Raw genomic sequence first — 27,360 nt, forward strand, 5'->3', positions numbered from 1 at the left:
TTTGTCAGTGAGGGAATCCCCATCACTGCAGATTACTGACCGATTGCACCATCACCATCAGCGGCTCGCGTCCCAAACAAGGCAGAACTACACGGTGACACGGTGGGGGGGGGGACTCGTTCTTTAAAATTGATCACATTATCGTCTGCGTTCTCCTCATTTCATTCACTGTCAAACAGTCCTGCATAAGACACAACCAACATATACCTAAACGCATCGTCTGTTTTCCACAGTGTCCCTTCGTCTCTGTAATGACATGGCAGTCCTCGGATGTCCCCTGTTTTTCAATGGTTCGCTCCGTTGCTGTGGGCTGCTGTGTGGACACTCTCCGAGGTGAAGGAGTAAATGTAACGGGTCGATCCGAACAGACAAATAACGTCAAACCATCGAGTTCCATGTGAACCGTGACAACAGTCGCAATGGCCGGTTTAAGGAGGGTTAACGGGAAACTTTCTGGGATCAACCCTGCTGTCAGGTAATGTTTACATCGAGCTTCACCGGGAGAGGCGGTAGCTAACCTGGTGTTTCGGGTGTACTTGTCCCCGTGTTAACTGGTGTGCAGCCGCTTGTAGCTGCAGATGTGAATATCAGATTCAAACTTTTTTTTTTTTTTTTTTTGCAAATTCTGTTAAACGGCGTTCGCGAGACAGCTACGGATTTCAGTTTTTTTTCAAACAACGTCTGCTGTTCCGCACTGTAAAGGACGCCGGTCACAAATTCACAGGGAAACCAGTTAATTCGAAACACCGGCTAACATCAAGCAGAACCGCTCGTATCTAGCGCATTTAAGCCGTCTATTGGTCATTTCTGCTTTTGATAAAACAGGTTGAAGTTAGCAGGATTGTAGACGTGTCTCCCATAACGAGGCAGATATTATCCCCCTCCTCAGATAGTACAGGTGATGCTACCTGTGGTCTCATGAACGGCTGTGTCTGCGCAAATCTACCGACTGCGCAGCGCAAATAACAGATTCTCAGTGTGGTTAGGGAACATTCCACATGTGAAGTTGGCAAAATGCAAGCATAAACCTGTACAATAAATGGATTGCGACCACAGAGTGATCCGCGCAATCGGTGGATTGTGCAAACTCCCCAAAAGCGTTTCATGTGTTCATCCATCCAGTAAGAAACTGTTAGACGTAATATTTTTTAACAGACTCAGATGAAATCCAGTCTGCCATCAAACCTCCCGTATTAATGTGACTGCGGTGAATTACAGTTCTAACATCAGTGCTACATTTTTAATTCGATAATTTCATTCTGTCTAGATCAGTGGTGTCAAACATAAGGCATGTGGGCCAAAATCGGTCCGCCAGACACTCCAATCTGGCCAAACCACCAGGAAAATGGTAAAAATGTCATAGAAAACATGGGTTTTTTCAGAGCTGAGATCTCAGTGATGACTGGCTGCTGTCAAACGAGCCTCAAAGCCGAGCTGTCGGGGGAGTTTGGGAAAACACCCACAATGCAACAGTGTAAGGAGAAGTTTCAAGGATGCTTCACTGGATTTAACATCAGAAGCCTTCATTACGATTGGCTTTACGCTGAGATTGGAGTCCCTATTATGTAGTAATGGTTTGTTTTTGTGAAAACAGACATTTTTAATCAGTGCATCACAGGAAAGGAGAACTTTAAAGTTTTAACTTTCAGGTTTGGCGGTCCGGGGCTCAGGTTGGCGTTAGGCTGGACGCCCCTGCCGTGCGCGCTCTGTCCTCCTCTGTGGCTGAAGGACAGGCTAATCGTGCATCACAGGGTGATGAGTCCGCTTCACCAAACGCTCGTCTTGTGTCTCTGCCCTGCAGGAGGACGGCGTGCTTGAACCGGGTGGTGCGAGTCCACCGACCCCCACCGCTTTTAAAGTGACTGTGTGATTTCTGTTGCCCCTCAGTTGCTGCCGCCTGCGGCAGGTCCAGGCTCTCCTGTGCGGAGGTGGAACGTCCACTCCCGACGGCGTCCTCTGCTCTCTCGGTGCGTCTTCAGGTCAACCGCTTTGAGTCCAGTTGGACCTTGAAGTGTTGCTGATCGTCCCCTCTCCGTTTCAGGAATCGACAGCAGGTATAATGAAGGCTGCACCGAGCTGGCCAGGTATCTGTTCTACGGTTTGTACGAGCGCCGCCCGGTGAATCTGGAACACGTGCCGGAGGAGTTCCCAGAAGAAATGCTGGACGGTGAGATCCAATGGCAGCGTCATTGATCCAGGTCTCTGCTGAAGTGAGCGTTGTGTGGACTCTGACCGGTGACCTGTCCGCCCGCCAGACGTCATCCTGCTGATCAAGGCGGAGTGTGTCCACCTGTACTGCAACCCGCTGAACTACAGCTACCTGCTGCCCTACGTGTCGCACTGGAGGAACCTGCGTCTGTACTGCATGACGGAAGCGGAGGTGAGCCGTTCTTCCTCCTCGCCTCGCGTGAATGCGGATGTGGACGAAGTTCCTCAGCGCTGCGTTCCAGTGTGGAGGAGTCTGCGGAAGGACAGGTTCACATGTGAAGCATTCTGGGTTTTTTTCCCTACTCCTGCAGTATGAAGACGAGGAAGCAGCAGAAGAATTCAAAATCTCCAGTTTTGTGACGATGGTGCAAGATTGCTATCATATCGGAGTTCCCAACAGCGCCCAGGGTAAATATTCCGTTCCTGCTCTGCAGTCGACCCGTGAGCTTTAGAAATGCTTCTTGATTCATGCCTCCTGCTGCGAACCGTAACGACCCGTTCTCCCTTTTAGGACACTTTCAGAGGTTCGATATGTTCATGGTGGAAAAGTGGCCCCTCATTCAAGCCTTCGCTCTGGAGGGTATTGGGAGAGGAAGCTTTTTTACCATGAAATATAAGGTGAGTGTTGCCGACGCCGGCGGTCCTTCCCCCTCCGGCCTCACGCAGCGTTTTCTGGGCTTGGCTTTCGCAGCTCACGGACATGAGCGAGAAGCTGTGGCAGGTTTACAACCGGCTGGACCCCGTGTCCCTGGACCGGCTGCTGGCAGAGGTGAGACCCTCTCTGAGACCTGGTGAGGCACGCGACCTCGGCGGTGACCTCCGTACAGCCGGAGACACTCTCACAGTCTGGTGCAGGGGTGTTCAACCTGCGGCTCTGGAGCCCCATGTGGCTCTTCAGTCCCTCTGCAGCGGCTCCACGAAGCTTTTAAAAAATGTCTAGAATTTCTAAAAGAGCAACGTCAATACGGTCGGAAAAAGCCTACAAAACTGCTTAAAGCAGGTAAAATGGTTGAAACTGCTAACACTTCAAAATTGTCAACAAACAAATACTTGAAAATAGGAGCAAAACTGTTAAAATCAAGTACAAAAATAGATTAAATTTAACAAAGTGTTCACTATTCTGAACCCTAACTTCAGAAGATCTAGTTTTTGTTTGTGCATCAAATCTATACAGTATATGAAGCTTCATGTGCTGCGGTCGCCTCATTTTAAAGGTTAAATGTTCTTTATGGCTGCAGAACTACTGAAAGTCACTAAAAAGGCTCTTTTGGTCATAAAGGCTGCAGAACCCTGGACTGATGGCTTGTAATCAGCTCACTTGATTGATTCATTTATCGGGAGAAGTGTTGAAATGTGTCAGTCGAAGACGTTCACAACAACAAAGAACAACCCGTTTTTCTGTGAACGCGGCCAGTACGAGTGTCTGATGTCGTGTTCTAGGACTTGGTGAACTTTGAAAAGCAGTGGACCGGCTTTTTCTCCAGCATGGACCTGGAGAGCCACCTGTCCATCCTGGAGCTGTCCGAAGCTCAGGCCGGAGAGGTAAGAACGCCGCTTCCTCGAGCTCCGCCCACTGTCCAGCAAACCCCGGGCCACCATTCCCTGCTCTTCCCCCGCAGCCGTTCCGCTCGTACTACAGCCACGGACTCCTCTCCGCCAACATCACAGACAAGAGGTACGTTCGCCGCCGCCCGCCGCCTTTCAGAGTTAAAGACGGAACAAACTGACGCGTTCTCGCTCCAGCGCCAGCCGGACGCCCTTCGTGTTGTTCGGGAAACACTCGTCCTCGGACGACCTGCAGAGCTACTCCTTCAGCTTCCCGTCAGAGAGCCACCGGGTCCGCGGCACCGGGCCTGCCGGCTCCGCCGCCGCGCACATGGTGAGAAACGCCGCGGCGCCATCTGCTGGAGGCGTCCGGTACAACCGGCAGCGACGTCTGGACTTCCTGTTGCCGACCGGCTGTTTTTCAACCCCCTGCTCAGATCCTGCAGTGTGTGACCCCCAGAGGACCCCTGGCCTGCTCACGGACCTACTTCTTTGGGACGACACACACTCCGTACCTGGGTGAGTTGCTGTGGAGACTCTCCGGAGCGGTCGAGGCGTGTGGGAGGAGCTTATCCTCCCATCACCACCGGTCACATGACCACCGTATTTACCCAGTCTGCATTTCTCCCTCAGGAAATCGGAGCGCCGAGCGGGGGAGGGGTGAAGTCCTGTGAGTCCGCCGCCGTTTGTCTTGGAGCCTTTCGCTGTTTCCGGGCTGAAAGCTGCTTCTCTTCCAGGCTGCTGTCTCAGATCTACTCCGCCGCCGTTCAGGGCGTCCTGTCGGGAATCAAGTGCTACTCCTGCACCACCAGCGCCTCCAAGGTGAGGGCCACAGGATGTTTCCCAGCATGCACTGCGGCCCGCGCAGCTCCTCACCGAGGCGTTTTTTTTCTCTTTCCAGGCGAAGGATGTGGCGGAGAACACCTTCCTGCTGGCCCTGGAGCGGATGGATCTGAAGCAGTACCGTGGCGCTCTGAGGTCCGGCCGGTCCGCTCCGGCGGCTCCTCCTCCGGCGCCGCCGCTCCTCTCTGACGGCCTCTCCTCTCTCTCCAGGTCCAAGTGCGAGTTCAGCATCCAGGCGGTCAACAAGCAGAGGACGTAGGTGTCGTTCCGGTCCGCCGTGTCGCCGCGGGTCTGGACGAGACCGCCGCTCAGCTGATTCTCTCTCGGATCCTTCTGTGTGTTTTGCAGCTGGATTCCTCTGACGGACGAGAGCAGCCGTTACGTCGTGAAGACGGTGAGTCGGAGGCCGAGGCGCCGGACGCCGCCCGCCGTCCCCATACTCACGCTCTCCTCTCCCGTCAGGCGTCTCTGGTCGTCCACGACGTCCCCGACCTGCGGGGGAGCGGAGCCCTGGGCTCGGTGGTCTTCTCCGAGTCCTTCCTGGAGTCCAGCATCAACATCCTGCAGAGAGGTGACGTACTGGCGGGACCGGGTCCCCGGAGATCAGGTCTGCCGGAACAGCCAGACAGTGACGTCGTCCCGCCTCCCCCCTCTAGATGGCGCCGTGTCCTCGGACAGCTGCTACACCGTCCTGACGGCGAGCGTGCCCCGATACGCCTGCTGGCCGGTACCGTGACGCCCTCGCCGTCCTCCGTCCCGCTCGGAGCCGCCGAGCCGCCGAGTCTGAGCGTCTTCCTGTCTGTTTCAGATGGAGGCCGACGTGAAGCAGTCCGAGCAGGCGCAGCAGCTCGCCAAGGTCGGCACGGCGCCGCCACACACACCCTGTGTGTCTCTCTGACCTGACAGCCTGCTCTGTGTGTGTGTGTGTGTGTGTGTGTGTGTGTGTGTGTGTGTGTGTGTGTGTGTGTGTGTGTGTGTGTGTGTGTGGCAGAGAGAAGATGACACTTGTCTCGGGACGGTTCTGACCGCTGCTGACGCCGCGTACATGTTCTCCAGCAGCCAGCTCTCCACGCCGGAGGAAGGTCAAGCACACACACACACACACACACACACACACACACACACACACACACGGTTTGCTTTAAAGTGAGCGTCCATTCCAGGGAAGATGGTGTTCTTCTCCGAGGGGCTGCTGTTCGTCCACTCGCAGTACGGCAGCATCACTCTGTCCAGGCGTCACATCAGCAGCGTCCGCTTCTACGAGCAGGTGTGTGTGTGTGTGTGTGTGTGTGTGTGTGTGTGTCTGCGTCGGGATTATTGTGTTTTCTTTGAGCCAGTGCTCATTGAAATGTGGGGTTTGAGATTTGCACCGTGTCCCTGAGCTGCTGCTCTCTCTCCGGTGGTCAGGACGCCGGCGCCGTGGCCTCCCTCTTCGTGGAGTACGACGCCAGCCTGCTGCCCCACCTTCCCTTCCCGCTGCACAGCTCGGACCAGTGTCTGCTCTTTGGCCTCCAGCCGAGGTCCAGGAGCCTCCGGGCTTTCTACTCCAAGGTCAGTCCGTCCCCTGTCCTCTGAGGACGAGTCAACAGGACATGTAGACATGAGAAGGAGGCAGACCGGGTCTTTACTACGACCGAGTCAGATGTTCTCGTCAATAAACAACTTTGTGGTCCATTTATGAGCACAAATCGCAGAGCTTGATCGGCCTAAAGTGTTTTTATTAGATATTCCTCTGGCGGTTCTTCTCCTGGCAGGTTTTGTCGGTGTGGAAAAGTCCTGATTCAGGACTCCATCTGCAAATACTGGAGCAGAAACAGCTGACCTGGACCCAGAGGAGCATGTGAGGCTGATTTAGGGTCTTAATTTCAGCTGTGGTGCTTTCTGCTTTCTGCAGGAGGAGATTTCACTGAGTGTTGTTTTCTTCAGGCACACCAGGCTGCAGAAGCTCCACAGCAGCCAGGAGCCGCCGCTGGCCAAACGCAGAGGGAGCCTGAAAACCTCGTACTCCCAGCTGCCGGAGCAAGACATGTCAGTCCCGAGGAGGCGGTAAAACCGGAGCGCGTCCGATCGTGAAACCGTGCTGCCAGAACAGCAGTTCAGCGCGTCTGATTTACCGTCTTCATCAGTGCTGCGTTCGGCGCGGCGGTCTGACCTCCTGCAGCTTCATGATTCTGGCCCAAAGAAGCCACGCGTGCATGGTTCCCCCGACTATTACAGATTAACAGTGTTCTGCGGTTCTCCCAGAACCGTGACGAAGCTCTCAGACGCCGCCACGCTCCCCCCCCCCCCACCTCACCTCTGCATCCCACTCAGTCCGGCCTGCTCTGGAGCAGCGGTTCTGTGGACGGTGATGAGTCGGTCCGTCTCCTCGCTTCCCTCCAGGTTCCTTCAGCACTTCGCCTTGAGCAGCATCGGTCAGGAGCCCATTCTGTTCGACCACCTGGGGGCGCTGTTCCCCTCCGCCGAGCTGAAGAGGGACCCGCCCGCCGGCGGGGACAAGGTGAGGCCTCGCGGCTCCGGCCTGCCGTCCTGCGTCCCGGTGCCGGCCGGACGCTGAGGACCGCCGCGCTCTGTGTGTCCAGGTGGTCGTCAGCATCGTCAGCGGGCTCCCAGGGAGCCACCGGGACAACCTTCACCGGTTCCTGCTGCAGACGAGCGAGGACGGCGGGAGGTAAGCCCCCCGGTGTCGCCCCGATGCTGGAACCGGTGTGAAAAGCGGCTCAAGCGGCGGCGGTCGTCCTTCCCCGCAGGTGGGTGGTGTACGAGCCGGAGCCCGGCGGCTTCTCCGCCTCGCGCCTGCAGCAGTACCTGTCCGGCTTCCTGCAGCGCCAGAGGGGCGCCGGAGGGAAACCGCGGCTGCTGCTGCTGCCGCCCGGGTGAGAACCCCTCCGCGGCGCCCCGGACTCCGGGCTGGCTCTCGGCCTCACGCTGTCCCGCCCGCAGGTACACGGACGTCCTGGACGTGGTGCAGGCCGTGCTCTTCCACCCGGACCCGGTCCTCCAGGCGTGCTTCACCATCGGCGCCGTCACCGCCTGCGTGAACCCGCTGTCCGCCTGCATGGAGCACCGGTGAGCTTCACACGCCGCTCACAAGTCCGTCGTAACGCGGCGGGACGTGCACTCGACGTGCACCGACCGGGTTCCACAGCAGTTCGATCTGCGTCCGTCGACCCGGTTCCACTTTGTAGCCTCGTCTGAAAACGACCGCTGTTTCCAGCTGTTTCGGGCGTTCCAGGGCGTTTTCCAGCCCCTGTGAGGGTCTGTCTCTCTCTCTTTCTCTCTCTCTCTCTCTCTCTCTCTCTCTCTGTCTCTCTCTCTCTCTCTCTCTCTCTCTCTCTCCCTCCTCTCTCTCTCTCTCTCTCTGTCTCTCTCTCTCTCTCTCTCTCTCTCAGGTTTTGGGGACAGGGTTACATGACACTCTAAGCCATTAAAACTCAAGGCAGCGTCCCTCTTCCAGAGAGGATCAGCCCTACATTTAATCTCGCTCTCCTTTTGTTACAGGCTTTAGATGTAGCTTACCGGGCTTCTCACCGCGGCGGATTGACCGCGCCGCTCCGAACAACGTGACATAACACTGCGCCCTGTCCGCTGCTGTCCCGCTCACTCGTACCGGCGTGCGGATGATTTGAGTCTTCACAGGACGTTCATGCGTGTTGCATTAAACAGCCGCCAGGTCTTCAGGCTGCAGCCGAGCTTCAGTCATCAGTCTGGATCCTGAGCTGTGAACGCGACGGCGAGCGGCCGGGCAGACCCAGACGGGCCTTACATGGTCCCGCCGTGGAAAACGTGTAATAAGAGGCTTACTTTTCCATTCGAGGCGTCTTCATCGCCCCCCCTCCCCCCCGATCGGGTGGAGACCCACGGCCCTCTGCTATGGTGCTAATTGGGAGCAGTTAGTCCGGCTCAGGCCTGACCCGCCCGTCACCCCCTCCAGCAGAGCCCTTTAATCCCCCGGACCCACATGTGTGAGCGGCACCCCCCCTCCAGCGAAGCCCATCAGTCCGTCATGATCTGCTGTGTGACGGCACGCTAACATCACGCAGGAAGACAGGCTGTTTTTACCGAGCGTGATTCTAGAACAGGCACCTTTAAATAAATCAAAACGGATTTTAGTGCGTGCGTGTGTGTGTTTGGCCTCTGTTCTCAGGTGTGTTTGTTTTCTCTCTTCTGTCACTTCAGGTTTACCTTCCCGAAGCTGCTGGAGCAGTGCAGCCAAGGTAACTCCTGCCACATCCGAGACGCACTCCTCTGTCGATCCAGAGGAGGCGGAGCCTCAAACTCAGGAGTCACATCTCCATGTGAACTGTGGGAGGAACCCAGAGCACCTGGAGAACCTTTCCAGGCTCAGGCTCAGACTGGACTGTGACCCCCCCACCCTGCTCCCGGCTCGGGCGCCGCCTCCCCGTTTCCAGGACGCCATGTGGCGCTTTCAACAGCACAGTGTTGCTGAAGAACCGCCGCATGTCGTCAGTTCTAGTTTTATTGTAAAAAGTAGACTCATCACTCGTCTTTATTATAAAATGGAAATGATCAAATGAGTTTAAATGAAATCCTCGATCAGAACTGCAGCGGTTTGTAACTCACGTCTGACCGTGTTTCAGGTTCAGGCCGCTGGTGTTTCGCTTTGCCGTCACAGCCGTCGGGTCTTTGCTTTTGCAGTTTGTCATTATTTTCTACTCAAGCTAGTTGGTGAGTGAGCGAGTGAGCGAGTGAGTAGCTGCAGTGAGTCCAGTGGGTGGTCCAGAATGTATCGTTTCATTGCCTCAGTGCTCCGCCTCATGGTGCCAGCTGGTACTGCAGCACTCCTTCGCTCTGTGGAGTTCTGTACAGCGTCAGTGTTTCGTACTGTGACTCTAAATAACCAGGAATTGATTCTTTTTGTGAGCTGTGAATCATCAGGCTAAATATTTCGTTACTGCTTAAAAATGCCGGTGGAACCTGCTGCCAGTTTATTATTTCTCTTTAAAGGTTCCTGTAAATGACAGCATGAAGGATGATTTCAACCCAATCACTCAGTACGTCCAGCTGAAAAAACAGCTTTGTTCCGTCTTCATGTATGTTGTGTGTTGTTCAGTGAGCGTGCGAACAGGCGGCACCACCGCTGTGTAATCTGTCTCACAGCCGCTTCCAGTTCATATCGTTACAGTCAGCAGAGAGAGACTGTCGGTTCCACTCCCAGCCGGGGGACGGGCGCTGCAGGAGCTGGAGATCGGCGCCGGCGGCTTCACGTTGTGCAGAAAAGCGATCGCTTCGCTCCTGAAATCCTCGCTCTGTGTGTGTGTCTGCTCGGTGTCAGGTGTGGTGAGTGCGGTGGTGTTCACCGGGCTGACGGCGGACGAGAAGCACCCCCTCATGCAGCACGTCCAGCAGCTGGTACGCTCCGCCAACCCCACGGCCGCGTTCGTCCTGGCGGAGAAGGGAGCCGTCACCAGGTGGGCGCCGCAGAGTCGCGATCCGTGCCGCAGACAGTCGCTTACCTGCTTCCGTCTCTGCTCGAACCGGCGGCGGCGCGTCAGTCCGCCGGGACGAGATCGTCGCTGAGCGCCGGAGCTCACGGGGCTCCGCTCCGGCCGGATCGGTTTGATTGAATAGTTTTTGTGAATGAATGAACTTCCTGTGTGGACGAAGCCCGTCCCCCTCCAGGCGCTCACTCGTCCCTCTCTGTCCTCGCCGCAGGAGTGAAGACGTGTCTCTGATCCTGTCTGAGAGCAGCTTCAGCGAGCCGCAGATGCTCAGGGCTCGCTACGTCCTCTACCCCGGATGGTGAGACCTGCAGGACTCCGCCTGCGGCGGCGGCTCCATTTCCACCCCGCCGTTTAATCACCTCTCCGATGCTGGGGTGGGGTGGGGTTGGGGGGGTATCGGCTGCAGATTGCTGTAAAGCCCCTCGGGGCGTCTCGCGTTCCCTCACCTCCTGGCAGCACAGTAACAAGCTCCCAGCCTCGCGGTTGCCGTGACGACGGAGGGGGTGTGTTTCAGTCTGGCCCGGCGCCACGCCGCCCTCATGCCTCCGTGGTCAGCCGAACGTGAACCCTTCCTCCGGACTCTGCCGGTTCCATCCCAGCGTTTCACCGCCGCTCGAACCCGCGCCGGCCTTCTGATGGGAGTGTGTCCATCGACACTCCCACAGCTTCAGCAGATCACACACACACACACACACACACACACACACACACACACACACACACACACACACACACACACACACACACACACACACACTCTGGCCTGTTTCCTCCGAGCAGCTGGGAGAGTAAACAACCCTACTGCCAGAGACGAAACGGAGCTCGAGCGTTTGTCTTCCCGGGACGCAGCCTCCGTCTCGCCGTCTGCCTGACGCTGCCGTCCTGCGTTCCAGGTGCCGAGGGCGCTTCTCCTCCGGCGGCGGGCCGCCGCTGCTCGCCCAACGCCGCCTGGCTTTCAGCCGGCCCCTGGAGAGGAATCTGTTCGTCGCCCGCTGTAAAGGTGAGATGTAGAGGAGCCCCCCCCCCCCCCCCCCCCCCCCCCCCCCCCCCCCCCATGTGACAGGAGCTGCAGATATGAGCTGGCAGGATTTGGGGATGGTTACATAACCTGCCTTCCGTCCAAACACGGAGACAGCTGAGCTCTCTCAGTAATTATCAGCTTTCCCGTCAAATAATCGCTTCTCCCCAGAGACGCTGGTGCTGCGTCTTGCCGCCGGTCCTGCTCTTGGGGAATTTTGTTCATTTGCGTGATGATTGTCACACCCTGTGATTGGTCCGCCGGCGCCTTGCTCCTCACAGCCTGGTCTCTGGTCTTCGTTGCAGCGCTCCAGGCGTCGCTGCGTCCGAGCCCCTTCCGCGGAAACCTGTACAACGTCTGGGGGAAAGTCCGGTTCTCAGGTACTCTTCACCTTCTCCTCGTCCGCTTGAGAAAAGCATCGCTGAGCAGATCCGACCTGTTTCCCTGGAAGATGCTTGGTGTTGTTGTTGATGGGGGGGGGGGGGGGTTCCAGCTCAGAACTTCGTCACTTTCTCTTCCGGTTTGCTGTTGGCGGCTCTCGTTTTGTCTTTATCGTCTCTTTTATCATCACTTCCTTTTACGTTCTTCAGCTTTTCCTTGTGGCTCTCGTGCCTCTCTGTGTCTTTGCGTTGATTGATTCCTGGACTGATCCACACTGAGCCGTGAAAACATTCACACCTCGGCGGCGGCGCGGCGCCACACGGCGCGGCGCCGGCAGGTGTCGGGGTAGGTGTGAACTCCAGGTGACACCTTCATCCCACTCCTCCTCCTGGGACCCCTGCAGACTCGGACCGGCTGGTGGAGGTGAGCTACAACGCGGTGAGCGGCGCTCTGACCGCGGTCCCGGACCGGTGCCCCGCCCACGCCCGCGCCTCCTGCTCCCTGACCTTCGACGGCGTCGGCCTGACCGAAGACGGACTGAAGGACTGGCTGAGGCTGTGCGCCACGCAGGTCCGCCGCCCCTCCGGGACTCCAGCGGGACCCGAACCGAGCGAACCGCTGACGCTCCGTCTGCGTTCCTCTGTCTGCAGCCGCCGCCCAAGAAAAGCAGGAAGACGGAACAGACCCTGTCGCCGCAGGAAGTCCAGGCCGTACATGTGAGTTCAACCTCAGCAGGGCGATCTGCTGAGCGACGGCTTCCTGAGGCCTGCGATCAGTGACCTCTGACCTCTCTGTGCAGGAGAGCAGACACCTGGAGCCGCTGCCGCCCGGGTTCTTCTACAACGGCCAGCAGTACGTGGACGTGTTCGGAGAGAAGAGGAGCTTCCACCCCAGTATCCTTCAGAGCCCTGGAACCGGACCCGGACCCCAGGTTCTCCGGGTTCTCCTGTGGCTCTCCGGGTTCTCCTGTGGTTCTCCGGGTTCTCCTGTGGCTCTCCGGGTTCTCCTGTGGTTCTCCGGGTTCTCCTGTGGCTCTCCGGGTTCTCCTGTGGCTCTCCGGGTTCTCCTGTGGCTCTCCGGGTTCTCCTGTGGCTCTCCGGGTTCTCCTGTGGCTCTCCGGGTTCTCCTGTGGCTCTCCGGGTTCTCCTGTGGCTCTCCGGGTTCTCCTGTGGCTCTCCGGGTTCTCCTGTGGCTCTCCGGGTTCTCCTGTGGCTCTCCGGGTTCTCCTGTGGCTCTCCGGGTTCTCTCCAGCTGCGGTCGGTCGGGCTGCTGTTCTCCTTCACGGTTCTCCTGCAGACATGGAGGCGTTCGTCAGAGAGTACGTCAGCGACGCCAACCGGGAGATCGAGCGCTTCAACGCCGGGCTGGAGCTGCAGGACCAGCCCGACCTCTTCGACCCGTGACAGGAAGGGCGACGCCGTCTTCTGCAGCTCACGGGGGGTGGGGTGGGGGAGGGGGAGGGCACAGGGGTCACGGGGTCACACACTCACCTGTCCAGGGTTGAACTGTGTCGTTACGTCTGTCACGGTCCGGTTTAACACTCCGACCGCTTCGGTTTCATCCTCATCAAACGAGTCTGAGGCGAACGCCGTTAACGCCGCTAACGCCGTTAACGCCTCCATCTTTCAGCTCGGAGCGCCGGAGCCTCACAGTCCGGGGGAATTTCCAGGCCCGCTCCTGTTTCTGTTGATCGCCGCTGGCGAACGGACGCCTCTATTTGTGGGGCGGCGTGGCGAGCCGTGTGCTTCCGCCGGGCTCCCCGGCGGGGCTTTCTCCGGCACGGCTCCGCCCCCGCCGTCACCCGATCCCAGCCCCACCTGTCCGCCGCTCCGCCGGCTGTAAACACCGGGCGGGCCGCCGGCGAGCGCCGCCGCTCGTCACGTGGCCGCACACGCCGTCCCGCCGCTTTATTTTAAGTGGGCCTAACGGAGGTGCGACCCGACGGGCTTCACTTCCGCCGCCAGCTGCTCCAGTGGCGGCCTCATGAAGCAGGAAGAAGACGCACCGGGTCGTCTTCGTTGTAAAGCTGCCAGCTGATGAGACGCAGCCGACCGCGGCGCTTCGTCCCGTGTTTTCAGTCTGCCGGCGTGCTGTTTCGGGTGTAAACGCCCAGGAGCGAGGCTCGGCCGGCGCTCGCTGCAGTCCCACACTCCCGATCGCTGCTGTTGAGTGTCGTTTGGGTCTCAGACCCTCGCGGCGGCGTGTTGGCGTGTTGGGGGGGAGCGGTGAACCTCGCAGCCTGAAGCTGGAGGCTTCCTGAAACACCGCGCCGAGGGGGAGGGGGGCGGGGCTTATTCAGGTCCTCATAAACTAATTAGTGCTCGCCACTGAAACGAGCCGCGCCTGATGCCGGGCTCTGGTCTGAAGGGTATTTTTAGCGGCGTCTATTTGGGCTTCGCCGCTCAGCCCGGCATGCTGGCAGCGCCGCCAGCAGCCGCTCAAACCCAGAGAAGCAATTATTCTTTCCTCTCTCGCTGCGCAAACAAACCCCGGACGACCTCCCGGTCTGCGCCCAGTGGGACCGTCCCTGTCCGTCCCTGTCCGTCCCCCGTCCCCCCCGGACCCCAACAAGCCATCAGACCGCCCAGATCAGCAGCCAGCTCCCAGTTACTCGTCCCACTCCGTCTCTCTTACTCTATAAACCAAGTGCAATTGTTTGTGTGTGTGTTTTTATATATTCCTCTCACGTTATCCTCGGGTGGCTCTTTAAGGACGACGGTGAACTCGGTGTTTTGTGATCCGCGAGCTTAAAGCGCTCGAAGCTCACATAACGAGTCAGCACTCCGGGGTGAAATTAAATGGCCCCGCAGAAAAGTATTACCTCTGCTCACAAACCACTGATATAACAGAACACAAACAGATTACTGCGCCCTTTTTAACAAATGGCGGAGGGTAATATGTAACTGAAATCCTCCGGTAATAAAATGAGAACTCTTGTTTAAGCTGGATCCCGGCGCAGCGTTTCAGAGATGCGCTCTCTAAGCCGCCTGTCTGGAGCAGCAGTTGCCGCGGTCGTCACGTTACGCAACACTGCAGAGAGTTTCCTGACCGGCGGCGAGCCGCGCCTCGTCCACGTCCAGCAGCGGAGACGCGTCCCGACCAGACCAGGAGTCGTCCTTAAAGAGCAGGAGCCTCGTAACCTGCGTGCCGTCCACTGCTCTGCATGTCCTGTGAAAATGACGCCGCGGGGATTCTGACCGAATCGCCTTTCACCAAGACTGGTCCGGCACCGTGAGACCAACCAGACCTTCATCCCACATCTCTGCTGAGAATCTGAAAGGCCTCAAAGCGCCACATCCTATTTTTATAAGACTGTGAATTGAAGATTCTACATGCAAAACGGAACGTTTCCCGTCGAGGAAACTTAAGAAGAACAAACGGATGCAAAAAACAAAGCAGCAGCTCGATGACGTCGGGTTCCTCCGATCCAGCAGTGCCTTGGCTCCTCCCCTCCTCGGCTCGGGGAGGAGGCGCTGTCCTTCTACAGTGTTGGTGAAAGGAATCCGCGGAGTGTGTCTTTATCCGCCAGAGGGTGGCGGGGGCGGGGCCACACGGGGGCGGGCCGCTGGTGGGCTCGCCATCTTTCAGGTATCATACCCAGGGACCAAAAAGGGGAACGAAAGACCGACCGCTGCCGCTCTGATGCCCGTTTAGGCTCATTTCTGACAAGAATTAAGCACAAGTTTCTCCGAGGCGTCTCTCTGAGGCGTCTCCTCGAGGCGTCTCTCCGAGGCGTCTCTCCGTGGCATCTCCTCGAGGCGTCTCTCCGAGGCGTCTCCTCGAGGCGTCCTGTCCTGCTCTTGGCCCGGACGCTGAGGCAGGACGTCAGGGATCAGAGCTCGGTCCGATTCCAAGGGGAAGATTGAGTTAGTGACTAAAGCTGGGCGATCCCTCCTCGTTGCTCTCGGGACCCCGCAGGCGCCCCCCACTGGTCCGCCGCCGCCCTGCGCCCTGGCACGCCCGGCACTCGGCCGCCGTTAGCTGAGGTTATAGGACCAAAACAAAGTTTGGTGTTAATTGGTTTTCTGTTGATCTGCTGCACTGCGACGGCCTGGAAAAGTGGGTCTTTTTAATTTTTTTATGGTATTTTTGTGCATGTTGGGGGGAAAAGGCAGCATGGAAATGGATTAGAATTCCTCGGGCCTCAGGGGATTGGCGACGCTAATTGTTTGGGTTGTTCTGTCCGATCGGGGTGAAAAGGGAATCAGGAGCTCGCCGCCCACAGACGACCAGCAGAATTTGCTCAGGTGCGCTCGCTCCTTTCCAGGGTGAGATTACATATTCGCCTCATCAGATTTGTGTCTTGCAGAAGGGGAAGGAGGTGAAATTGTGGCTAATATCCGTCCGTCGCCACTGACTGTGAACAAAAAGCCAGAAAAAGCAGCGAAAAGCCTTGATTAAAGTTGGCAGGTGTTTGATGTCATGAAGGCAGAATTAGATCTGTGGAAAGAAGCAAAGGGCTCGTTTCTTCTCCCCCATCCACAGGCCGTCCGCATGACGGGATAAAAATAACTTCTTATGGTCTCTGTTGTGACGAGAAGCAACAACAGAAAAGGAGAAGTGAAACGGTAACTTCAAAGGTGCCAAACTGACTTCCACGTTCTGAGGGTCTTCGCACAAAGTGAGCAAAACTCAGATGCATTTGCACAAAACTACTTTAACTTCTGTTTTCCTCCTGTGACTGATGCTTTTCTGATCTAACTGTTGTATTTATTGCACCAACATAATGTATTAAATATTTATATGGCCATCCAGCGTCTCATCTTGTTTTAAATGGCAAATGAAGAAATGTGTGCTTCATGGTCTGTTCATAGACCGGCTGTTCCGCTCGGTTCTGGGCAGTTTTGGGTGATTTGGTCCCGATTAGTTACTAGTTACTCAGATGTATTGAAACTGACACATGAGCCGAGCTGTTAGCACTGAGGCCGACTCCTTCTGAACTTCAGATCAAGTCACATCAGCTCCAGGAAGATGCTCCACAATCTGGATGTCAGAGGAGGAGGATGCTCTACAATCTTTATTAGAACCCTCCGTGAATGAAGCAGATCTAAGATCCAGTGACGAGAAGCAGCAGGAAGCTGAGAGACGACCAGCCTGCCGATGGCTTTCATCAAGGTACGCTCTCATCGATGCTCCTCTGTGCTCGGTGTGTGTCTTCACGGTGTGTCGGTGCTCGGTGTGTGTCTTCACCGTGTGTCGGTGCTCGGTGTGTGTCTTCACCGTGTGTCGGTACTGAGTGTGTGTCTTCACGGTGACCCCGCTCTGATTGCAGTGGAAGTGTGTGTTGATGAATGAGTGTGAATTCATTCAGCCTTTTAAATGCTCCCCCGCTGAGGCGGACCGATCACTTTCACGATGTTTGTGTGTGTCTGCGAGAACACAAACAGTCACACTGAACAGCAGCTGAGAGAATGTGGCCGACGCGTCGCTCCGTTTCCCAGCGCTGTGTCTCTGAAAAGAAAGGAAAACTCTGTGTGTGTGTGTGTGTGTGTGTGTGTGTGTGTGTGTGTGTGTGTGTGTGTGTGTGTGTGTGTCCTTGTATTGTTGCCAGGCAGATACAGCCCTCCACATGGCTAACCTCTGACATCAGCGTTTCCTCGCCTCTCCTGCCACCATCGCGCCGCCAGTTTCTCCCCAGCGACTCAAGGCAAGACGACCCGCCCCGGTACTCTCAGCACGCTTCAAGCTTCAAGCACACTCTCACCATATCTCTCCCAGCATTAGCCCCCCCCCCCCCCCCCCCCCCCCCCACCCCCCCCCCCCCCCACCCGCCCTCCCGCCCCACTATTGTTGTATTTTTACCGGGGCTCGGAGCCGAGGCTATTTGTGGGCTATTTTGACAGCCGCATGTAAACACTCCTCACTCTCACTGGCGTCTGCCAAAGCCTGCTGCGTGGGCCCCGGCCACGACAACAATGGAGCTGTGTGCGCCACTTTTTCACTTTTACTCGACGGGATCCTGGGGTTTTATTGATGTAATCTGTTACAACTCGAGGGCTAATAAAGTGATGAGTTCAGTGTTTCGGCGGGATGGAGAGAACAGTATCGGTAACTCTGTCCCCAGATTAAACTGCAATGCAGAAGCAATGCAGCGTTATTGCAACAATATCATCATGTAGCGTGACTTGCAGAAGACTTTTTGGATAGTTTGTACCTCGACACCACAGTAATTCAGCATAGATATTCAGAGTTGTGCCACTTTGAGGAAAATAAGATTTTTGACTCTATTAAACCTAGAAATTAGTTCACTTTGCCCACTTCAAACCTGGAGTTGGGTAGATTTTCTGGATGATATTTACACTGCAAACACTCCAAATCTGAGCAAGTTTTTAAAACTTTTTTTTTTTTTTTTTTGTGAAAACGTCTCATTTTTCTTGATTCAAGATAAATTCACTTAAATATTATATTTCATCAAGATAGAAAGGCTTGATTTAAGAGAAATTGGCACTTTGAGATCTCTTTTTGAAATGAAAAGTGCATTATAAATAAAATGTATTATTATTAGAAATTCTCTGAAATCAGAAAATCTTCACTTGTTCTCTTGGAATGTCGTGAAAATCTTCTTGATTTCTGGAGCAGGTTTTTGTAGCGTTTTATTCGAGCTGGTTCAAGCTGATCCTTCAGCCTTGTCATCTGGACCAGTGCCTCCAAACCTGTGGTCCAGGATTACATCGGGGTCACAGGGGCTTTCTGGCTCTGAGGTGTCCCAATTAGAAATATCAGTGTCAAAGAAAACCATCTTGAGCAAATAGAGTCCTTTATATTTAAGGCTGCTCCGAAGCCGAAATGTTGACAAACTGGCAGCAGCCCAGCGCTGACCAGCATGTTTGACATGGTGAAGATGACTTGCTGAAGTGTAACTAAAAAAATGGGATTTCACTGTGCACAATATCCATCCATCCATCCACTACCGTCTGTCTGGGACCGGGTTCTGGGAGCAGCAGTCTAAGCATAGATTACCCAGACTTCCTGTCCCCAGACTCTTCATCCAGCTCTTCTTGGAGGATGCCGAGGCGTTCCCAGTCCAGCCCAGAGTCTCTACAGTGTCCTGGGACATGCCCGGAACACCTGCCCAGGGAGGCGTCCAGGAGGCGTCCTCAGCTGCTCCTCTGGATGTGGAGGAGTAGCGGCTCTACTCCGAGCTCCTCCCCGGTGACGTAGCTCCTCCCCCTGTCTCTAAGGTAGCGCCCAGCCGTCCTATGGAGGAAGCTCGTTTCAGCCGCTTGTATCCGGGATCTTGTCCTTTCGGTCGTGACCACAGGTGAGGGTGGGGACGTAGATTGTCCTGAGTGCAGGAGGGCACCGGCACCAGACCACTGGGGGGACTCTTCTGTAGGACTCAATCTGCTGATTTAACCACATTTGGGCAATTAGACGTTTGGAAATCACACAGAGTCTGATCGGACTGGACTCCTGCTGAAACTTTGCTCCTAGAAACTGTTTTCTCAACGTACTTTGGGCCACTTGGTTCTAGTTCAGCTTTGTTTAAACCCTGCAGCTCATCTGAGGATTGTTGTTGACCACGTCTGTCTCTGAAAGTCCAAACAAATCTGCAGCCAGACCAGGAAGGAGGCGCGACACGAAGAGTTGAGGCTGAAGGAGATTCAGTGCAGTGTCAGCAAGTGTACCTGACCTTGTGGACCTTAGATACATCGAATATCTTTCAGGCTGCTCCAGTTACCCAAGAACATCTCAGTCATGTAAAGTTATATTTATAACACTGTTTGGAGTGTATTTAATAGCTCGTCAGTACATCAACAACATAGCTGCATTCATCTCTCCAATAGCATGCAGTCCTGATAAATCAAAATAAAAAACTTGTCCAGTTAGACGTTGTCTTCACAGTATATTTTATTGCACACGCTTTGACAACCATCGTTACTGAAAATCAACATCGTAATAACGCAGAAAAAGCACTCTTAATCAGTGTGATACCACAGCTAAGCACCAGAGCTGAGCACCGTTGTCGAGCTCCAAAGGTTTTTCGTGTTAAATGCAACCTCCGTCAAATAATAGTTTTCAGACAACACCAACAAAAAAAGACATGTAGTATTGTTGTATTTATAGCTTCATTGCTGCAAAGTCCAGTCAGTCCCAGTGTCACAGTGACTTTCTGTTTGATACCGATGTGGGTAAACCTGAAAGAAATATGGCTCACAGTTTTGAGTTGTTTGCGGACACTCTGGATCCCGGCTCGATCGGTCCGTATCGGCGTCTCGGTGGCGTGGTCGCGACCTCACAGGTCCGCCTCCGGCTGCTTGATGTCGAAGGCCATCAGGACCGTCAAGTCACTGGACTCCTCGAAGGAGGCGGCCAGTTTCAGCTGCTGCAGGCCGCCGGCGCTGAACACCTCCCCCTCCCAGACCCGGCTCTTGTTGAGTTTCAGATCAGTTCGCGTCTCCCCCACCATGCTGACCCTGTGGGCCCCGGGAACCCGCACCCGGAAGCGGACCCAGGCCAGCGGCTCCAGCAGGCCCACCCGGGGCTCGAACAGCACGCAGCCTTTCCTCCAGGCGGAGTAGACGCAGGGGAACGGAGGCCCCGGACGCTCGCAGCTGTTCCTCAGAACAAAGTCACACATGGGGTTGAAGTCTCCTCCCGGGGCGGTCCTGGCGTAGAGGCCGAGCCGGTACACGCCGGCGTGGGGCAGGCTGGCGCTCACCGTCACCTTGCTGTCGGTGTACGTGCAGAACAGATGGCGCGAGAGCGGCATGGCGGCCATGCCGTCGTCCTGCCGGCTGAGCACGCTGTGAAGCTCCAGGTCCCGCTGGTTGTGGAAGGTGATGTTGCACTTGCCCTGCTGGGTGCTCAACACTGCCGCCGTGTGGCTGAATTTGGACAAACCCGCCTCCGAGGTCCTGGTCCCCGGTCCGCACACCGAGCCCAGGTTCGGAGGGAACAGCTCGTCCGGGCCGACCACCTTCCCCTTGCAGTGCAGCAGGAAGTTAGCGGCGTTCTGAAACTTGGCGTCTGCCTTCTCGTAGTCCCGCACGAACACGGACAGCCGGTAGAAGCCGCGCAGCGGGCACAGGACGTGGCAGGTCAGGGCGTCCGGCTGGATCTGGGTCGCCACGCAGCGCTTGGCCACGGCGGCCTCCATCTCCGGCTGGACCAGTTCGCAGAGCGCCAGCAGAGGCCTGGAGGTTTTCAGCACCAAGTTGAAGGCGCCCTGGTCCACCTCGGCCACCTCGCTGCCCTGGCTGCTGCCGGCGATGCCCAGCGACGCCGCGAACGGCTGCAAGCCCCACGACAGGAAGGGGTTCTCCGGGATGTCCTCCATGGCTCTGGGCGTGGGACACTCCACGGTGAAGGAGCAGACCCAGAACAGCGGCGTGGCGGCGCCCTCGGGCCCGGCGAACACCTTGACGTCGTACGTGCCGCTGGCCGGCGGGAGCAGCTGCAGCTTCATGCTGCGATGGGAGACGGTCAGCAGGCCGGACGAGCAGTTCCCCGACTCCCTCTGCTCCGAGGAGCCGCTGTGCAGAAGGTCCTGGTGCTGCGTCATCTCGTAGGTGAAGGTCGTCGGTCTGGTGAAGCCGATGGACACCGTGGCCTCTCCGTTATCTGGGAGGGACGGCAGAAGAGTTGGTTTAAAGATCAGTTCTCTTCAACTAATAAGAGGAAAAAATATTCAAGGAGGCTGGCTAGGCTAAGATCAGACATCAAATGATTTTGGATGAAACTGGTTGGTCTTTGGTGAATGAAACAATGTTTTATCGTGCCACGTTTATCACTGATCACCATGATCCAGTGAGGATCGTATTCACAGCTGGAGAGCTGCTGCCTCGTTTTCCGTGTTTACGAGCCGACAGTTTAGATTCACTGTTCGCCGAAGTTTTCGGACTGGCTCCTGTTTTCCTCCCTGTCCTGAACGGACTCATTGTCTCTTCAACAGGAATGTGACATTAACAAGAGCATGTATTCACTACCTGTGACGATAATCACACAGATGTTAACTGCTCTTCGCAGTTTGGACGTTTAACTTGGTTCAACATATTTCTCTTTTAGGAAGCGTTATCATCCAGACTATAGAGCATCTTCCTCCCTCTAACATCCAGACTATAGAGCATCTTCCTCCGCTAACATCCAGACTATAGAGCATCTTCCTCCACTAACTGATGGAACTTCAGATCAACCTAATGAGTGAATCGTGTCCTTTGTGGCAGAGAATTGTCGGTATAAAAATTCAGTTACTTTCATACATAGTTGTGTTTTTTTTCATCCAAGAATTTTAGTCTGGCTCCAATTTTCAGCAACGTTCACCAAAAATTTGCTGAAAAATGTTCTAAAAACACTGAAGACGGTGTTGGTCCAGAACCTGGAACAAGTGGAAGGACGTGTGGATGGACCTGTGAGGATGTGGCAGTGGTGAGGCTGAATCAGTCGAAGTCCCATGGTGAAGAAGACTGACGTCTTGAAGACCCTCCTCTCGAAGTCCTCCAGGCCGATGGGCGCATCCAGCAGCTGCCATTTCTCCTCGTCGGGGAAGTGCGAGTCGATGAACTCCTCTGGGTCCGTCAGGAAGTAGAAATCGTCGAACCTTGAGGCGACAGATGGAGCGAGCAGACTGGCGTGAGACTCCGCTCGCTGCTGGTTCCAGGAGTTTTAAAATAAACCTGGAGCAGCGACTCGCCGCCAGACCAAAGCAGCCCAGTCACTCACAGGATTTCCTGCTGGATGGCGGCGGGTCAGAACTGCTGTTCGTACCTTTTGACGAAGCTCTCGTGCTCCATGTCGACCCTGCCGGCGCCCCAGCAGGCGTCCAGCAGGAACCACTGCCCCCCCAGCAGCACGGCGTTCCACAGGTGATCCGATTTCACGTTCTTCAGGCTCTGGCCCTGACGGTACCCGATGCCCTTACTGTGGCCCGGCACCTCCTGACACTCGATGCCCACCTCTCTGCAAACACACACACTCATCACCTTTTGTTTTATATCCCTGTCCTCAAAGCAGAGGTCGCTGCGTGTGTGTGTGCATGTGTGTGTGTCCACTGGACACGTTATTCTGCTGAAAATGGCCGCCCTGAACTCAGAAGGGACCAAGGCTGCAATAACACTGCATAGTTTTGAGTGAGTGATGCAGGAAGGGGAATATAAAGAGCTCTCCCTGAGCTGGAGTGTTTACCGCTGTCTGTCAGGATGAAGGATTTAAAGAAGTATGCGCCGCCATTTGGGCTCATTTTGTGCTTTATATTCGTGTCGCTACACAATAAATAGCTGCCGAGGCACAACGGCGCAGTGGTATGAGCATTTTCCTCACAGTCGTTGGTTTTCGGCTCATTTTAGAGAGCCGTACAAGCTGTGAATCATTTCCATTTGATATTCTTGTATTACCAATGGCCGGCGCGCAATGAACACTGCAACCTCAGCTCTTCTCAGGCTGTTTTCCAAAGCAGCTGACAGTAATTTCCAGCAAAAATGGCCCCATTAGGCAACTGTAGGGTCCCTGCATGCACCAAACGGAGGACGGAGCCGGCAGTCGAGTGATGAATGAGGAAAACAAATCAGATGAAGGTTTTGGGCGAAGTCTGTGGACAGACTGCAGTGAGGCGCTGTCTTTTACCCTCCGCTGGTCCATCTTTTCCCATTTCTGATGAATTATTTTGACCCCGGGTCAGAATCCTTACCCCGATTAAAGCTACTGCACCCGAAGATTGGACAGAAACATCCGATAAATGTGCCCTCAAAGAGCTGTGGCACTGTGAGAGAGGATTACGGGGCGTTATTTTTGATGCGATGTGTCGCTCGTTTCTCGGATGGCCTTTAAATTTTTACGTCGCCCCTCTTCCACCTTCATCTCCAGCGAAAAAGAAGTTTTCAGAAGAAAAATTAAAATAAGCTGTGGCGTTTTCGATGCTTGGAGCCACTGAAAATGCAACTTTTTGAGATTCTGTTTCCATGGAAACGGGAGGAAAACACAACTTTTCTGAAACGCTGTTCCTGGTCCGGGTCCTAGTCCAGATTCTCCTGGTCCTGGTCTCGGTCCAGATTGGTTTTTCCTGTGTTTCTGCCATTTCCATGGAGACAGGCGTCGTTTTCAAAATGGTGGCAGCATCAGATGCAGTTTTCCGTCCCGGTTTGCCTACCTGCACATCTCCGAGCAGAGGTTGGAGTAGCTGCAGCAGACGCCTCGCCCGGCCGCGATCACCTCCTCCGACGAGCTCAGCTTCTCCGAGCGGCCCAGGTACCCGCTCACGTCGTACTCTGCCAAGACAAGACGTTCCTTCTCGTCACGTTCTCGTGGCCTCGATCGGGACCGTCGCTCACCGTCACAACCCGACCAACCCACCGATGTTGTCGCACAGCCAGACCCAGATGGCGCGGAGCTTCTCCAGCTCGCTCCGGGCGCCCTGCGTGATGCTCTGCACGATGCTCTTCACGTCGTACACTCGCTTCTCCTTCAGCTGCAGAAACACACCCAGAGAGACGGGCTGTCGGTGAGGCAGTCCTCAAGCTAATGAACCATCCGGAGCGGCGCTCTGTGTCTGCAGCATCACACTCTCCCTCGTCTTACAGCTGATTTCACAAACAAAGTTTCCCTTCATGCTCCGACATGTGAGTCCTGTTTGAGACGGTTTTCCAGCAGTTCATGTAATTATTCCTTCTCTGCAGTGAGACCTTGAGCTGTGAATGGGTGATTCAGTTTTCCTTGGCAGACGGAGCAGGTCTGGACTCAAGCTGAAGAATTAAGGGTAAAACAAGTGAAAACACAAGCAGTTTCTCTGTAGTTTTACACCCGTTTGTGGCGTAAAGCTGGCAGAAGTACTCAGATCCTTTATTTAAAAAGAGACTTTGGTCAAGAGAAAGTAAAAATATTGATTCCACTTCTGTACTTCTTGAGTAAGAAAGTGCAGGTTTCAAAAAGTAAACATGATATTTCAACTTTTTTGGTGGTTGTGGGATTTCATTCATATTACGTAACTATTGTGACAGTAATCCCATGTCACTGTGAACAGAGCCGCTTAATCCATAGATTAAAAACTGCTATTAACATGATTGTACTCCGTAGTGATTCCTTCTCTTGAGCTCTGAATCGTCCTTGCGGATGTTAAAAGGATCGATCCAGTCTGTGGAGAAGGTTCAGGAATTCATGTTTAAATGCAGTGAAGCAGGAAACCCTGCAGAGAGTCTGGATCAGTTCCTGACCTGGGCTCCGGCTCGGACCACGAAGGAGTCCAGCCTGTGGAACGGCTCGGCGCCGGCCAGCAGGTCTTTCCGTCGCTTCCTCTTCCCGGTCTGGGCGCCGCCCGCCGGGGCCCTCGGTCCCGGGTGGACCTTCTGCGGAAGCGGCCTCTGCTCGTCCGCCTCCTTCCTCACGGCGCTCTTCTTCACCACGGTGATGGTCCTCGCCGCGCTCTCGGACGACAGCTGTCTCTTCGCCGCGGGCCGCTGGTCCTCGCTCTCCACCGTCAGCCGGTCGAGCACGGTTCTCCTGGAGATCGCGGCCTTCTGGGGGGCTTCGGTACTCACCAGGAGCTGGACGGGGACCCGGTCCCCGCCCGGACCGGGCGTCTGGCTCTCCTGGGCCTGTTTGTCATGATGCGCGGCGGCGCCGGTCTGCTTTAAGACGGGGGTCTCCTGGACCTGCTGGACCTGCAGGGTCTTCACCTGCACCTCATCCCGCTGAGCGAGTCGAGCGCCGCAGGCGAACGGGAAGGAGAACTTCTGAATCGCGACTTCAGCCGACATTATGCCGGATGCATGGCGTCCTACCCGGAGACAGAGCAGAGGAAGTTTAAAAGACAGACGTTTTCTTTGAGGTATTTTTAGCTTAATCCTTTGAGCAGGTAGGTCTGCAGGAACGAGCTCCGCCTGAGACGAGACTCAAGACTTCTGAGGGAAGATCCACCGCACCGCTACGCCAGCGCCACCGAGGAAGGAAGGGAGCAGGAAGTTTATTCTACACGCCAGGTTCCATGTCAGGCGGCGACAAACTGGTGATCAAGTCACGTCTATTCATACATGTACATGAACGCAGAGGCTGGAATCGTCCGTCGCTGCCTGGAGCATAAAGACAGTCACACACTCGGGTGTATTAATACCGCCTCAGATCTTCCACTCCTGTACCTGCCGACTGACGGCTGCATTCATCGCCTCTCAAAAATAAGCGGCGAGCGGTGAGTGACGCGCTAATCTGCTGAGAAACGGCTGAAAGCGGCGGCGGCGGCAGGTTGGCACGGCCGCCGTCCTTCACCGTGCGATCGGGCCGCGGGAAGAGTATCTGCCCGGCTCAAGTGTCCCTCAACAGGCCATCGGAGCGCCGCGGCTCGCCGTGACCTTTGGCCTTCCTGGAGTGCGTCCCGAGGACGCCGAAACCCCCCCGACCCTGCTTCACATCGACGGCAATCCAAACAAAAGCATGATGTCTGCTCCAGAGGAGCTGGAAAACAAATCAAACTTCCGCTAAACCGCCTGAAGTTCTGGATTCAGGCTCAAGACTCGCTCAGGCGATCCCGCTTCAGCAGCTCTGACTGTGTTCACGTGAAGCGAAGCCTCGACTCACCCTGAGAGGATCTGAAGGCCTGCTGGAGGTCTGGACGTGTCCACTGAGGGGTCTCTGGACCCCCGCCGCAGGGGGAGGCTTTTATAGGCTCCCGGTGGCCTGGCAGGACAGGCCCCAGAATAACAGGCCTAAAAATACTACAAAGCAGCTCGGCCAGCCAATGGAGAGCAGTGTGTGTGTGTGTGTGTGTGTGTGTGTGTGTTCGGCTACAGATGTGTTTCTGCCGATCAGTGTGTGAATGTGTGTGTCGGGTTGTCCTGCTGGCAGATTTCCATGAAGATGGTGCAAGCGCCCTTCTCTGTGGTGTGGCCGTTTGTTTGGGGGGGGGGGCTGGCGGGGGGGGGGGGGGGGGGGGGGGTGAGGGGGGGGTGCGGGGGGGGGGGGGAGTACGTGCCCGGTGCGAGGGCAAGGAGGGGTCTGTGTTGGTTTAAAACCTGCCAAAGTAAAGGACGCAAATGTTTACGAGGGGGCCGTTCAGCCCTGCTCCTGACACACACACACACACACACACACACACACACACACACATTTTCAGACTCCTGCGTTCAGAAGAAGTCTATAACACATGAAATTTCACATTAAAAGTTAGATCTGTTTAGTTAATTGAAGTATCACTGCGTTAATAGACAGATTTTTTTCTACTTCCTCCCAGAATAAACTAGAATGTCGTTACACTGAGAGGGCAGAAGTGATTTATTTGTCTTGATTCTATAGATTTCAAAACTGGAAGTTTTTTTCGTTGCTAACTTTTAGAGTTAATGATAATCTGGCTTTTATTCATCTATAGAGCTCAATGATCAGGGCTCACACCCCAGTGATGCTACATGCTACATGCTAAAGGGTTTCAGGGCTCACACCCCAGTGATGCTACATGCTACATGCTAAAGGGTTTCAGGGCTCACACCCCAGTGATGCTACATGCTACATGCTAAAGGGTTTCAGGGCTCACACCCCAGTGATGCTACATGCTAAACAGTACACACAGCGCGGTGTGTAGATCGACGCTGGGTGCTGCGCTGTGTGGAGGTACACTGGAGGTTTGAGGACTGCTGGAGGTGACGTAGCGTCACCGCAGAGGCTGCCGGGGGTGATTTCCTGCGTAGCCTTCTTGTATTGTTTGCATGCGGAGTCTGAATTAGGCTTTCTGGCATTTGATTGGTTCTCTGCATCAGCATGTAGCTAAACCTTAGTGCTCATACTTGAACTCGTGGCGAACTGGTATTTCCTCAGTGTGGTCTGAACTGAAAACACTGGTGAGAGAGTTTCAATTCGCTTCTTTTGTGGAAGCCAGCAGTTCATTTCGTGGCGGTTGGATGAATCGGCAGAGCAGAGATTTCCAGGAGGGAGAACAGTGATGGAGTGCGGCGTATCGTCTCCTATATGGACCGCATACGCTTT

General features: G+C 55.3%; 2 protein-coding genes across 2 annotated transcripts; one reads left to right on the forward strand and one right to left on the reverse strand.

Annotated features, from left to right (window-relative positions):
* The first annotated feature begins 324 nt into the window (after window positions 1-324).
* On the forward strand, window positions 325-16,004 carry dnaaf9 (dynein axonemal assembly factor 9). Its single transcript, XM_030116260.1, has 37 exons — window positions 325-475; window positions 1,888-1,967; window positions 2,042-2,167; window positions 2,256-2,380; window positions 2,520-2,616; window positions 2,720-2,826; window positions 2,900-2,977; window positions 3,649-3,750; window positions 3,828-3,883; window positions 3,952-4,087; window positions 4,191-4,272; window positions 4,387-4,423; window positions 4,491-4,575; window positions 4,655-4,731; window positions 4,807-4,851; window positions 4,945-4,990; window positions 5,059-5,167; window positions 5,253-5,323; window positions 5,405-5,452; window positions 5,588-5,678; window positions 5,760-5,863; window positions 6,004-6,147; window positions 6,351-6,436; window positions 6,523-6,624; window positions 6,979-7,096; window positions 7,179-7,267; window positions 7,347-7,472; window positions 7,540-7,665; window positions 8,776-8,813; window positions 9,893-10,028; window positions 10,273-10,359; window positions 10,955-11,061; window positions 11,385-11,459; window positions 11,864-12,030; window positions 12,111-12,176; window positions 12,260-12,353; window positions 12,757-16,004. The coding sequence occupies exons 1-37, from the start codon at window positions 420-422 to the stop codon at window positions 12,861-12,863; spliced, it is 3,426 nt and encodes a 1,141-aa protein (XP_029972120.1). The 5' UTR covers window positions 325-419; the 3' UTR covers window positions 12,864-16,004.
* Window positions 16,005-19,299: 3,295 nt separating this feature from the next.
* On the reverse strand, window positions 19,300-25,995 carry ky (kyphoscoliosis peptidase). The gene is made up of 7 exons (XM_030116263.1): window positions 25,963-25,995; window positions 24,606-25,168; window positions 23,749-23,863; window positions 23,546-23,663; window positions 22,168-22,359; window positions 21,810-22,000; window positions 19,300-21,024 (listed from the first exon to the last, which is right to left on the reverse strand). Exons 2-7 carry the CDS (start codon window positions 25,146-25,148, stop codon window positions 19,697-19,699), a joined length of 2,487 nt encoding a protein of 828 aa, XP_029972123.1. The 5' UTR covers window positions 25,149-25,168; window positions 25,963-25,995; the 3' UTR covers window positions 19,300-19,696.
* Between the last annotated feature and the right edge of the window lie 1,365 nt (window positions 25,996-27,360).

Source organism: Salarias fasciatus, chromosome 19, assembly GCF_902148845.1.
Source record: "Salarias fasciatus chromosome 19, fSalaFa1.1, whole genome shotgun sequence".
Classification (NCBI taxonomy): Eukaryota; Metazoa; Chordata; class Actinopteri; order Blenniiformes; family Blenniidae; genus Salarias; species Salarias fasciatus.

Coding starts and splice junctions, on each gene's coding strand:
- ky (XM_030116263.1), bottom strand. CDS start 25,148: ATGTCGGCTGAAGTCGCGATTCAGAAGTTCTCCTTCCCGTTCGCCTGC. Junction 23,864..24,605: donor TGGTCCGAGCCGGAGCCCAG/GTCAGGAACTGA, acceptor GTGTTTCTGCAG/CTGAAGGAGAAGCGAGTGTA. Junction 23,664..23,748: donor CTGGCTGTGCGACAACATCG/GTGGGTTGGTCG, acceptor TTGTCTTGGCAG/AGTACGACGTGAGCGGGTAC.
- dnaaf9 (XM_030116260.1), top strand. CDS start 420: ATGGCCGGTTTAAGGAGGGTTAACGGGAAACTTTCTGGGATCAACCCT. Junction 2,617..2,719: donor AGTTCCCAACAGCGCCCAGG/GTAAATATTCCG, acceptor TCTCCCTTTTAG/GACACTTTCAGAGGTTCGAT. Junction 7,268..7,346: donor ACGAGCGAGGACGGCGGGAG/GTAAGCCCCCCG, acceptor CCTTCCCCGCAG/GTGGGTGGTGTACGAGCCGG.